At 37.0% G+C, this 14,005-nt stretch overlaps 1 protein-coding gene across 2 annotated transcripts in view; it reads left to right on the forward strand.

Moving 5' to 3' along the window:
- SCLT1 (sodium channel and clathrin linker 1) overlaps positions 1 to 14,005 on the forward strand; it is a 96,612-nt gene that overhangs the window by 15,349 nt on the left and 67,258 nt on the right. For both annotated transcript variants that reach the window (XM_037058522.1, XM_037058523.1), the window contains exons 5-8: positions 4,380 to 4,435; positions 5,784 to 5,919; positions 8,696 to 8,818; positions 10,562 to 10,627. In XM_037058522.1, coding sequence (XP_036914417.1) covers positions 4,380 to 4,435; positions 5,784 to 5,919; positions 8,696 to 8,818; positions 10,562 to 10,627 — 381 coding nt within the window. The remainder of the gene's footprint in view (positions 1 to 4,379; positions 4,436 to 5,783; positions 5,920 to 8,695; positions 8,819 to 10,561; positions 10,628 to 14,005) is intronic.

A 14,005-nucleotide genomic window follows, 5' to 3' on the forward strand; every position in this document is an offset into this window, starting at 1 on the left:
AGTAGAAGCATTTCTTAAATAGACGGTCCACCCAACCCTAAGCCCACCGAGAAGTGGTGATATCTTAGGGTTTTAACATACTCATCTTTGTGTTTGGCTCCAATACCAATCTTTGCATCAGTTTAGTGCTGACAAGAGTAGCAGGCTTGCCTTAATTTAATGCAAATAAAAGAACATTAACAACATTATATAAAAACAACCCCCTGAGACTGACTTCCTCAGATAAGGGCTAGGAACATGGCAGACACTAAGGGCTTTATATCTCTTTCTTTTCTTTTCATGCATTGGCAGCAAGAGAGCCTACCATGTGCTTTGAAGTCTAACACATAGTTGGCCCTCAATTTTTGTTGCATAAACAAATGTCAGAGCTTATTGGACAAGATGATTAGATCTAATATAACAGTCTCCTATTTATAAAATAATGGTTTGATATGTGGCTTTACTGAAAGAATACACAATGCTTGTATCTTTGAAAAATAAAGTTCTTCTATTTAGAATTAACATCATAAAAATGTCCATACTACCAAAGCAATTTATAGATTCAACACAATCCCTATTAAAGTACCAATGACATATTTCACAGATACAGAACAAACATTTCAAAAGTTTATATGGAACCATAAACAACCCCAAATAGCCTCAGCAATTTTGAGAAAGAAGAAGAAAGTAGATGGGATCACAATACCTGATATCAAAGTGTATTACAAGGCCACTGTAATCAAAACAGCCTGGTACTGGCATAAGAACAGACACATAGACCAATGGGACAGAACAGAGAGCCCAGAAATAAACCTAAGTCTCTACAGTCGATTAGTATTCAACAAAGGGGGTAGAAGCATAAAATGGAGTAAAAATAGCCTCTTCAACAAATGGTGCTGGGAGAACTGGACAGCTACAGTAAAAAAAAAAAGAAACCTGATCACCAACTTATACCATACACAAAAATAAATTCAAACTGGATAAAAGATTTATAAGTCATGACGCCATAAATGTCCTAGAGGAGAACATAGGCAGGAAAATCTCAGATATTCCACATAGCAATATTTTCACTGATATGTCCACTAAAGCAAGGGACATAAAGGGAAGAATAAGCAAATGGGATGTCACCAAAGCAAAAAGCTTCTGCATGGCTAAAGAAAACAGCATTAAAATGAAAAGAGAACCAACTGTATGGGAAAACATATTTGCCAATGATACCTTAGACAAGGGTTTGATCTCCAAAATAAAGAAAGAACTCACACAACTCCACTCCAAGAAGACAACTAACCCAATTTAAAAACGGGCAAAGGACTTGAACAAACACTTCTCCCAGGAGGACATACAGAGGAACCAGAGACGCATGAAAGAATGCTCAGGATCATTGGCATGATCAGAGAGATGCAAATGAAAACCACAGTGAGATACCACTCACACCAGCAAGAATGGCCATCATAAACAAATCAACAAACAGCAAGTGTTGGAGAAGATGTAAAGAAAAGGGAACCCTAGTGCACTGCTGGTGGGGATGCAGACTGACACAGCCACTGTGGAAAACAGTATGGAATTTCCTCAGAAAACTAAAAATGGAACTGCCTTTTGACCCAGCAGTTCCACTGCTGGGATTATGCCCTAAGAACCCTGAAATACAAATCCAAAAGAACCTATGCACCTCAATGTTCATAGGAACACAATTTACAATAGCCAAGTGCTGGAAGCAACCTAAGTACCCATCAATAAATAAATGAGTGGATCAAAACCCTGTGGTACATGTACACAATGGAATACTACACAGCAGAGAGAAAGAAGGAGCTCCTACCCTTTGCAACAGCATGGATGGACATGGAGACCATTATGCTAAGTGAAATAATCCAGGCGGTAAAAGTCAAATACCATATGATCTCACCTAGAAGTGGAACCTAATCAACAAAACAAACAGGCAAGCAAAATATAACAAGACATTGAAATTAAGAACCAACTGACAGTAAGCAGAGGGAAGGTGAGAGGGGATAGTGGGGGGAGAAGGAGGAAGGGTTTTCAGGAACATGTATAAAGGACACATGGACAAAGCCAAAAGGGGGTAGGATCCAGGGTGGGAAGTGAGGATGGCTGGGGTTGGGGGCAGTGGTGGGGGAAAAGGAAGACAACTGTACCTGAACAACAATAAAAAAAAGTTTAAATAAAGTTCTTCCATTTCATTTGAAGTTATTTATGTTTTTCGTTTCTAAGGTCATTTCTCTAATATGTAAACTTAAAAAGTGATTTTGTAGAACCAAATTTCCAAAACAAACATCTCATTAAATTTGCAGTTTCTGTTTTAGCACAAGTTAAGGGTTTCCCTCATTTTTACTGTGAGTGCTCTTTAGCCTGTGGTCATTTAAGTTTTGAGCCAACCATAGTAATGGCCTTTGATCTTTCTATTTGACAGTTGCAACAAAAAAGCTCTTTTGCACAAATGGCATTTTGCTGTTATGTTTAGGACTAGTGTGCTTTAAGTTACTGCTAAATTCACGCTCTTGGATTTGCTATAATGACATATGTGGATTTGATTTTTACAAAATGGAATAGCTTGTTATGAAATTAAACTTTTAAAATTTTAATTTTTCATAACTATCTGATTCATATGTATCTTTGATTGGCCATTTTACTAAGGGTTTAACTTCATTTTTCATTTGGCGTTCTCCATTTAGGATTGATAGTGCTGAATTAATGACAAGAGAGAAGCTGAAAGCCCAAGGGTCTATGATAAGAACAGTTGCTACCTTTAGAGAGATGAAAACATGCTGATAGCTACTTCTGAGAACACTAGCTCACACAGATATTATTGATTAGAACTAGTACTTAAGATTTATCTTATTGACCCAGTCAAAAAATAGTATGTCTTCAAAGCAAGAAAAGTATTGCGATAATCCTCTGTTTGAAAGATTTTTCCTTCCAGAAAACGTAAATAACAGGAGGAAATTTGATGATATGAGAGGTACTGCTGAGATTCAGTTTCCTTCCAACTGCTAAGTGTTTGGGAATATTTTACACTGAAAGATCTTTGGCATGGCAGTAACGATCCACCTTTAATCCTAGCAGGTACATAGAGATCCTACCTAAGAATTATTTAAGAGATAAATATACTTTACAAAGTATTCTGACATTTTTGCAACTTTTAAAAGATTAGTTAGTTAGTTTGTTTAATTCCAAAGTGGGGGTAATTGCCGCACTGAAATCCAGACCTCCTGGTTAGCATGGCATTCAGTCTGACGCCCATCTTTTTCGTTTTCTCTCTCTCTGCCATTGCTGCACGCATGCTTGGATCTCAGTTACCTGGTAGTAAATTCATTCATTTTGATTTGTGATTCAGGCACAACAGGGGCCTGGGAAAGGTTCTTCTTCCCACCCAGCTTTGTAGGCAGAATTGGCTGGTACTGAGTTCCGAGGCCAAGCCACCCTGAGCTTCTGTGGTAGGAAGGGAGAGAGGCTGGGAGCATTGGCGTTTCCACCTTTCCTTGCCAGGCTCCCTCCTGCTTGGCTCCTCTCCTATAGCCTCGGTACCCAGTCAAGGCTAACGGATGATCGGGAGTTGGCTGCAGCTTTGTTTTAACTGGGTTTTACATGGCCTTCTTCCTGTTCAGTTCCCACTCACCCTTATTGACAGCTGACTGTCACTCTGTGTTAGCTGTAGTTTTTGCTATGTTGCTGTTACTTATACTTCTTTCTACCTGAAATGCCCTGCCCTTTCCTACTGAAATCCTGTTACCCCTTTGTCCTTTCAGAGGAATTAATCAAATCTTCATCTCATCTCTTTATAGTATATATTTTATTCTTCTTTGTATTTTAGTCATTTTTTTCCTTCTTTCCTTCCAAAGTACATGTTAGTGACCACATTGTTTTACCATAGCAGCCTCATGTAGTGCAGAGAGTTTAGATAATTAGTAAAAGTTGTGAATCAGAGACTGAAAGAATGGATGCTAAAGATCTTTACATATTTTTTCACTATTACTATTTTACTTTTTGAAATACAAGTGCTTATATAGGCTCTACCTAAATGAAGGTGAATCAACTAAAATATATACTCAGGGTAAAGAAAGCATCTGATACTTGTTCTAGTAACAGTGATATCTTTAATCTCTTTTTTCTGTAATCATCTACAAATCATAAGAATTACATATAAAACCTATCAATTTGTTATATAAAGTACTTTTCTATATATTCTGTTCAGATGAATGTTTTAAGATTTGTGTATCATTAGTATATTCATATTTAATATTGCTTGTTAGAAGTAAAGAATAATTTTTTTCTCATTTGGGGGGACTAGGGTCATAGAATATGATTGCTTGCATATGAATGGATGACTTAGTAGAGATCTGCTTGTTTGGGAAATGTGTGACTACAGCCATATTTTATTCTTTTAGAAACAGGTGGGTGAGATGAAACTACAACTTGAAAATGTCATCAAGGAAAACGAAAGGTACTATATCACTTAACTATTGGTTCTTATTGTCTTGGATGAATCTTATTGTTATTTGATATTTCATTTATATATTATAAAGTTATATTATAACTTTATATTATAACTCTATAATATAAAGTTATATAATATATAGTTGTACTATTTATATAGTATAACTATACTTGTACAGTTATGAGTATGGTGTCTCGGGTCTGATTTCTTGTTTGGTTCCTGGCTCCATTACTTACTAGCTGTGTGGCCTGGACAAGTCACTTAACCTCTTTGTACTATAATTTTTTCATCTATAAAGTATATGAAATAGGTTACATGGTAAGCATTTTTTAAATGTTAGCAATTATTGTTATGAAACATAGAGATAAAGCAAACACCTGTCAAGCAACCACCCAACTTAAGAGCCAGTATGTCGCCGAATTGGGACATCTGCCCAGGTGTTCCTTCTCCAGTCCATCCTCCTTCCCTCTGCAAGAGGTGAACACTGCCTTGAATATTGTGCTTGTCCTGTTCTTGTGTTTAAAAGTTTTTATGTGTATACGTATTTGTAATAATACATTGTTTAGTTTTTAGTTTTATTATTTATGTGTTAATAGTAAATAATGTTTTTGCTTATAATTATATGCATGGTTTTGAAATTTTTATGATATTATAAAGCTTTTTCCTCCTAGGTTTGTATAATTTTAAAATAAAATACTTAATCAGTCTCTTAATTTGTACATTCCTTTGCTTTTGTAGCTGTTTTAAAGTATGAACTATCTAATTTAGTTTAATATTAATTTTACATTGAATTTAAGGTTTTCAGAATTACTGTCAAGTCATGTAAGAATGTGCTTTAAAAACCCTCAGCAATCTGGATTTCATAACTAGCAACAGTTTCATTGTCTGATCATTAACTGATATGAGTAAAATGTCAAATAAGTTTTGTGAAATACAGTGAAGAAAATAACAAATAATTCTGTAAGATTTAATATCCCATTTCCTCTTAATTTACTAAAAGAAAACATTATCACATTTTAAATATTTTTCTGAATGTCTTGTTTTATCAATTAAAATATGATATCTGAGTTTTACCTCTTTGAAAATTCAAAAACTCCCTAGGAAAAACTGAATTAGAGTTGAATTAATTATTTCCAATTTAATGCATTTGAAATTGTAAGATTATGCTTTTATTCTTAAAGCACAATATTGAATGGTGATTAAAAACTTCTCATTTTTGAGCTGTGCTTAAAAATGATCTTTATGGTAAAGGATTCTTTTTTAACCCAAATGTTTATTTCATTAACCCTGAAACCTTAATTAGTGTTACAAAAATGAATTTAGATGATTGCTGTGTTAACCGTTTGTCCCGAAGGCTGCACAGTGAATTAAAAGATGCTGTTGAAAACCAGCTGGAGGCCCTGCCCCTTGGCATCGAGATGAGAAGTGATATATTTATAGATGATGAAGCAGTCAAGAATCTTCAAGAGCAGTTACAACTAGCCAATCAAGTGAGTGATGTATATATTTTTTAAATTAGTTTCTGAATAAACAGTTTTTAAAAATCTGTGTTAATCATTATTTATGAATTATGATAGCAGAGTAACAAAATCATGAACACGATTTTTCTATAATTCACACAATAGTTAACATATAACCAGCCTTTTAAATAATACCCTGGTTATTATAAATATAGTTGTTAAATATATATTTTAATTGACTCATAAAGCTTGTGACACAAATTTATTTTATAAAATATTTTAATGACAAAGGATATTTTTAAAGAGAAAAATCATCAGTTATCCACGTTCCTAAATTTGTTTTTATATTTTTTTGTTTTCTTCCATTTACAAAGATTATAGAATTATATTTTTCAAAAATGACACTTCTAGAAATACAGTCTTTCTTATTTTATCTTCCCTCATTGTATTGAAATATTTGATAAGCCATGTTATGAATATTCTGTGTTCGGTACTAATTTTTTGAGAGTATATGTAAGGGAATTTTATTCTAATTTGCAGCTCTATATCCTAGGCATCTCATATCTTATATGGATTTGAATCCCAATTCTTCTCCTTTCTTCAGTTTCCTCATTTATAAATGGGGATTAGAAATTCTGTATTACAATTTTGATCTTATAGTTATCTGTGAAAAGTGAAATATTTTTATTCCTCAGAAATTTGGTTTGGGAATTACTGATTTGTGAAAGTGGCATTTTATGTTAATCACATAGGTTGTATTTACCTTGCTATCAGGAGCACGTATTTAACACAGATTTTTTTTAATCTGTAAAGGAAAGGAGTTTGAAAGGCCCTAGAAGGCAGAAATATGAGGAAATTATGTTTTTTACTTTGCTCTAACACTAGGTAGTGTTATCAGGAAGGACTTACACATGTGTATGCAAAAGAAATATGCAGTAGTTTGTAGTTTCAAACTGCTATATTGTAGTTTCAAAAACAAAATTTAAAAAATTAGCTTGTCTCTAAGCATCTCTCTATGGTAGTTTTGTTGCTATAATTTCCAGTGCTACATTCTATTAAAACTTGAAAATTACTTACTCTTTTTTAACCAAATTTTTCAACTATACTTTTTAAAACCACACTCCCGTTCCTTACCCTTTTCTTCTCCTATCTTTCGCCTCTCTGCCTCTGCATCACAAGATGTAGATGGAAAGGTCTCACTTTTTGGCTGCGTTTGGATCAGTTATTTCATAGAAGATTAGTTGAGGTCCAAGTTTGAGCAGTCGGAAAGGGGAAAGAAGCCCTGGTCGAGTAGCTCGGTTGGTTAGAGCATTGTCCTTACAGGCCAAGGTTCCCAGTTCGAGCCCCAGTCAGGCGCATATTGATATCAGAAGCAACCAATGAATGCATAATAAGTGGAACAACAAATTGATGTCTCTCCCCTATCTTCTGTCTCTAAAATCAATAAATTACAAAAAATGATTAAAGGAAAAGCAGATTAGCTACAAATTTTTCCATGAAGGTTTCTTTCTGACTCTGCCATTAATTTGCTGAGGAACCCGGTGGCCATGGCCTGAACTTCAGTTTCCACATCTCTAAAGAGAAAATAATGCTTTCTGCTGGTTTAGTGTTTCTCAAACTCTTTGGTTTCAGAACTGCTCTTCAGGAGGCTTAAGAATTATTAAGGACCCCAAAGCGCTTTTTGCATTTGTACGTTGTTTATCTATCAGTTTTTACTGTATTACAGATTTAAGCAGACATTTTTTAAATGAATGGGAGCATAAGAACACATTCTAGTAGCCATCAGAGTGATGAGAGCGTCACACGTCACATCTTACGAACTCTGGGAAACGCCACTGTACTCTCGGCAGAGGATGAGAGCCAACACGGCACGTGATTGTTGCACTGCAAACATAACTGTGACCTCAGGGATCCCCATAGCACACTCTGAGAATTGCTGTATTGAAAGAGTGATGACTTGAGATTCTCTTTATAAATACCAACTGGAAATATATAATACAGAGAGTACACTATATGATCTCCAATTTTGTTAAAAGAAAAAAATACAAAATTTTCCCCCAGAATCACATTTACGAACATCAGTGTGTCCAACATTTATAAACATGATTATAATCAAATGTTAGTAATTTTTACTGTTAGTGGTAAAGTTATAGGTAATTCTTATTTTCTTCTCTATTTTTCTGTGTTTTCCTAATTTTCTACAATAAACATTTATTCTAAAATCACAAAGTCTTGTACTTTACTGGAGCAATTTTCATTATCAGTAATTGCTAAGGCTTACACTTTGTTGATGAGGAAGGAGAGTGGTTTAATCCTCTGATTTAAGGATTTTAATGTTACCTATGAAATCTAAATAAAAAGAAAATTTCAAGGAAAGAAATTTTCATCTTCAGTTTTATTCTCTAAATTACTAATACAGCTTCATATCATCAAAATATTACAGTTAGCCCTGACTGGTGTGGCTCAGCTGGGTGGGCATCATCCCCACAAGGCAAAGGGTCACCAGTTCGATTCCCAGTCAGGGCAGGGCATGTGACTGGGTTGCGGCTTGAGTTCCACTCGGGGGCACATCTGAGAGGCAACCTATCAATCTTTCTCTTTCACATTGATGTTTCTCTCCCTCTCTACCTCCTTTCCCCTCTCTCTAAAAATATTTTTTAATATTACAATTATACTATCTTCACGCAAATTTTTATTTTTGTTACTTTATATACAAGAATTTATTCTGTAAAAGAATATGGTTATTTTGTACTATACAATGGCCTGCTAATAAGTTAATGAGTTCCCAAATATTTTTGTTTCACAGGAAAAAAATCAGGCCGTAGAACTCTGGCAGACCGTTTCTCAGGAGCTCAACCGACTGCAGAAACTTTACCAGGAACACATGACTGAGGCCCAGATTTATGTCGCTGAAAGTCAGAAACAAAAGGTAATCTTGGGTGTCACGGTTTTCTTTTATATCAGTGAGAAATCGCACTCTGGAAAAACTCGGGTTTGGAGAGAGATGCCTGTGTTTCTGATGTGTCACTTAGGTTAACAGTAAACAGATCCTCGGTGGCTAGAGATCTCCTGAACAGGTCATCACAGCAGTGCCTGATGTGTGTTGGGTGTGAGGATGTGCATAGCCGTGGGAGCCGCATTTAGTGTTAAGCAGCAGCCATTAGATTATGTATCAGTGGGCTTCTAAAGCTTTTATATTCTTGGTTTCCTACCTGGCTTCTAAGAGAAAAACTGTTCATTGGATCGTGACCAATGAAGTAATTTGCTCAACTATAATGACAACACTATGTAAAATGAACATTGACACCTTTAAATGTGACCTTTTACTAAAATAGATGTCAAGTGTGTCTAACATAAATTCATCAGAATAGAACTTGACCATAGGAAAGGATCTCAATGACTCCTTAAAGACTTCTTTTTACCCAAAATAAGAATCATTTTATATCACAGGTGGCAAACACAAGACCCGAACCTGGCCCTCCACCTGGTTTTATCCGGCCCGGCACCTTATTCCTACCTGGCGACAGCACCAAACTCTCACTTAACTGTTAAGGAGTAGTGACATTTATACAGTCCTAAAGTTGCACTCAGCCGTTTGAAGGTGACCGCAAGGCTGATGTGAAGATGAGTCTGACACCCGTTTTATGTTCTTCCAAAGCGCGCACGTCAACTTCACTTTACACGTCTGTTGACCAGAACCCCTATCACACAGGGCCGTCCATCCTTCGGAAAGCTGCTTCCTTTATCCTTTTACCTGCCCTTTTTCTGCTAGGTGCATTGAAAACTGTGAGTAACTTCAAATCCGACGGCCTTTCTGTAACTATTGAGAAGGCAGTGTTTGTAATTGGACAATTCTACCTGAAGAAGTCATGACAGTTCTTACATGGTGCTTTGCAGTTTACAAAATAACTTTTCTCTGTATGCCCCAGTTTAAAAGTAACCCATGTGATCTGACCCATAGACTGTTGCCGCTGAGATATAGAGACCATTTCTAATATAAGTATGTTCTTCAAGGTTGTTTCTTTATGGAGGTCGGCCACCTGAGCCATCGTGGTTTGGTTTGGTCTCCACCTGAGGGTTACGTTTGCACTGTAGCTGTGCAGTAACTGCTCTGCACAGCGCTCCACGAACAATACTGTGATCTTATTTCCCCAGTTCTCATCGGTCTTTAATTCTGTCCTCTGACAGATGAACAGCTCTTCCCAGCTGTTCGCCACCCGCACATGTAATGTTCAGTAGGAACATCACAGACAGTCAAACGATGAAAACCTTGTGGCATTCAAGCTGCACGAATCTTAGAAGGCGGGGAGTGGGGCAGTGGTAACTCCTGGCCGTGTCTGCGTCGTAGGGTTTGAGTAGGTTTCACTGTGTTTTCCGGTACTGGACAAGACTCCTCTAACACGCCTATTTGCTGATGAATCAACTTCTAGATTATGGTGTCACAAAAAAAAAATAACTACGTTACTTTCCATGTTCTCTACTTAATTTTGTAATCATTTATATAAAAATGTATTATTTCTTCAACTATTAATTCACACAATAATAGAAGAAATAGCACTGGTTTTATCTAACGATTAGACCTAATGATTTTAAACTTCACTTCCGTTCAATTGTAAATGAGAGTAGCAGACTGAATGCTGTTTACGTGTCCCTCCTACCTGTTTGACTGCAGGATCAGCTGAGCGGTTTTCAAAGGCTGACCAAGCAGCTTCATGTTACTAATGAGAACATAGAAATGGTAAGTGAATCTGTCTGTCTAGTGAACCTGTTTGAAGTAGAAATTGTCTCTATAAACATTTAGTGCTAATGTAAATTAGCAACAAAATGACGGTTGCATGAAATTAGACGAGGCAAGTGTAAGGAGTGCTCTTTTCTTTTCATCTGTCTTTTTCTTTCACATTTGACAACACGACGGGAGAGTTAAATCTAACATCTATCTGAAATGTATTTTTTTAATATATGTTATTGATTATGCCATTACAGTTGTTTCATCTTCCCCCTTCATTTCCCTCCACCCTGCACACCCCCTCCCCCCACATTCCCCTTTAGTTCATGTCCATGTGTCACAAGTTCTTTAGCTTCTACATTTCCAACACTACTCTTGCCCTCCCCCTGTCTATTTTCTCCCCACCTTCTGTGCTGCTTATTCTCTGTACCTTCTCCCCACTTCTCCCACTCCCCTGTTGCTAACCATCACATGGAGGGTTATCTGAAGTGTATTTTAATTTGAAAATACCCTAGGGTCCCTGGTAGGATCTCCTGAGAGTAATCTAGACTGTGGCCTCCTCCAGAAAAGGACTCGTGCACTGCTAGGTGTGCGCAGTGGAACTGCTACATCAGTGAAAGGCCTCGTTGCTTAGAAACAACAGGACACTGAGAACCAGCTTGTGGTTGACTGACCACTGGTACTCACTGGGGCACCTAGGTTTCCCTGTCTTTTTTTTCTCTAAACAAATGTGATTAGCCCTTCCAGTTCTGTTCTTTAGAATTTTTTCTCTAAGTCTTCTTTCCTTTCATATTTTTTTCTTTCTCTTGTCTTTTCTCTTTTCCTTCTTGAGGTTTTATTTCACCTCATTGTTGAGTAATAGGATTGTGACATCTTAGGTAGTTACTCTCTTTCCTTTCTCTGTTTTACTTAGTTACTCTGTTACTTCTTGTTAGTACCTAATGAAAATGTCTGTGTTTAAGTGCGGTGTGGTGCCATCAAACGTAAGTTATACAATTCTATTCTATTTTCTTAAATTTTCTCCTTTAACCATGTAAAAATATTAAATCAGCTTTACCCTATTTTACTTATGTTAACATTTGGAATTTCCAGTCACTTATAATTTCTTATACCTCTTAGGGTTTTAGAATGGCATTAACAAAATCCAAAACAAAATGAATGATTTCCATAATTAAAAAAGCCTATTTCTACATGAAATTAATAGTGTAACTTCACAATTATTCCTTCTTTGTTTCAGAATACCTTCTAGAATTGTGGGGATTGTGTAACTCTTTGGTATATTGTGCAGCATAGCCCCTATTTTATCATCAACAACCCAAAATCATTGTGATGAAAGTCATGAGAAAAGAATATTTGAGTAATCACAGGAAATACCCTAAAAATTTCTACAGCACGGATAAAAGAGAGTCATTTTATAAAGAACAAATAAAAGACTGCTGTGGTGAGAATAAGGAAAATGGCTAAGAGAAACTTTAAAGTGTAAGGGTTTTTCTGAGTGTTCATATGAAGTACCAGACAGAACTGCAGGTGCAGAGGAAGGTGGCGAAGTGACTGTGATGATCTGGTGCATCTCAGAGCACAGTCAGAGCCTGGCCACAGGGCAGGTGTCAAAATCAACTTGAAGAAAAGTGCATTAAACAGCTTCTATTTAAAAGTTTCCTGATTATATGAATAAACTCATTAAATGAATAGGTTTCTATGGATGTATAAAAAATCAACGAGTATAAACCAAGTAAATAAAATAGCTTTTGTGACCAGTCCACATTAATGATACGCCAAAGGTAAAATGCCCTGACCTGAACGGTACCTACAAGGACAAGTTTACATTTAGGTATTGTGACTCTTGTATACTAAGAGTTCTACTTCCAGCAGATTCTCTCTACTTGAAATCATATTCTTCTTTTGAGTTTGCTTATCTCTCTAAAATTACTCAAAAATATGCTCATTACATATTGAGTACCTTGCACTGTAATAGATTCTCTAGTTGCAAGAGAAAGTGCATCTGTCCACAGAGCCCTGCTCGACTTGTGGAAACAGCAAAGACTGAAATAGTCAGTGAATCAAGTGCTGAAATAGATGATGCCTGGAAGGGATGCTTCCTCGGGCCTTGACGAATGTCCACGTCCACAGATCTTCCATGTCTGCGTCCGATCACAAAGGCAGAACAAGGCCGTGTTTCAGGTGCTGTGGTTGAGCTCCTGCTAGGACAGCTGCCAAGTTCAGTGTGTTACCAACACTAGCTTCTTAAAATTCACAATGCTAATTTATACTTCTACTCATTATTCTGTATCATTTAGTTTTAAGGTGCTTCCAAACAGTACAAAAAAGCACAATCATTGTTTACACTAGTGCCAAACAGTGTGTGTAATAAAGCATCGGTCGTGCAATACAGGTGCCAGAGAGGAGTGCAGAGAAGTGAGTCGGTTCGGACCGAAGTCGTTGAAGCAGCTTCACAGGAGACTTTGAATTTACACTAAAGATCACCTACTACCCCCAACGAAGTAGACATCCTCCCAGGAAATGCTTTTCAGTTAGAGGATAATTCAGCCTCTGCTTTGAATATCCCCTGTAAGGGATATTACACTTCCCCCAACAGCCTTTTCCTTTCAACTCTGATTATTGGAAAGCTAAAAATCTCTCATCAGATTTCTTCCCACCGATACATGGTTTTATCTTTTGCAGTAATATAGAAATTTCATTTCTTCAACTCAGCCCTCCAGTTATTTGCAAATAATTGTATGTCTTTCCTGATTCCTGCCCAATGTTACATCCAGGTTTTGTTGTTATTTTTTTTATTTTTCGGACTATAATTTACCTATTTATTATTCTGTCCTTCTTTCTCTGCATGTGGTAGTTGGTCTCTTGAACTGTGGTCTGTGAGCTGAATTCTGGCCTGCAGTAGTCTACTCCCCAAGACAACAGGGAACCTCTGAGCAAGGTGCAGAGGCGTCCTTTCATGTCTCATAAAGACACCCACTCGCTCATCTCTCAGAAGCATGAGTCCTAAACTGCGGAATCGTGTGCCAGACCCTCGGGTTCTGGGACAGGCTGGTCCACACACACACACACACACACACACACACGCGCGCGCGCGCGGCTCATGTTGTAGCCAGAAGTACATAAGCTGTCACTATTGTAGTAATAAAATATAATGCAGTGTGCACTGTAAAAGTGCATCTGAAGTCTTATCAAAATGCCTAAAGGGAACTGCTAATTCTGCCTCAGCATAATCAGACCACACAGGGTGGAGGGATGGACGCCGCCAGAACGAGGACATCCCAGCACAGGGGGATAAAGTGCTGTTTGGAAACTGTGAAGTCCACGAAACTGGGTAGAGTGTGAGAGAAGCACAGCGAGCATTGCCTCCAGGACTTTTGCTGGAGAGATGTA

Source organism: Sturnira hondurensis, unplaced genomic scaffold (assembly GCF_014824575.4).
Source record: "Sturnira hondurensis isolate 20B ecotype Veracruz unplaced genomic scaffold, ASM1482457v3 Scaffold0010128, whole genome shotgun sequence".
Taxonomy (NCBI): Eukaryota; Metazoa; Chordata; class Mammalia; order Chiroptera; family Phyllostomidae; genus Sturnira; species Sturnira hondurensis.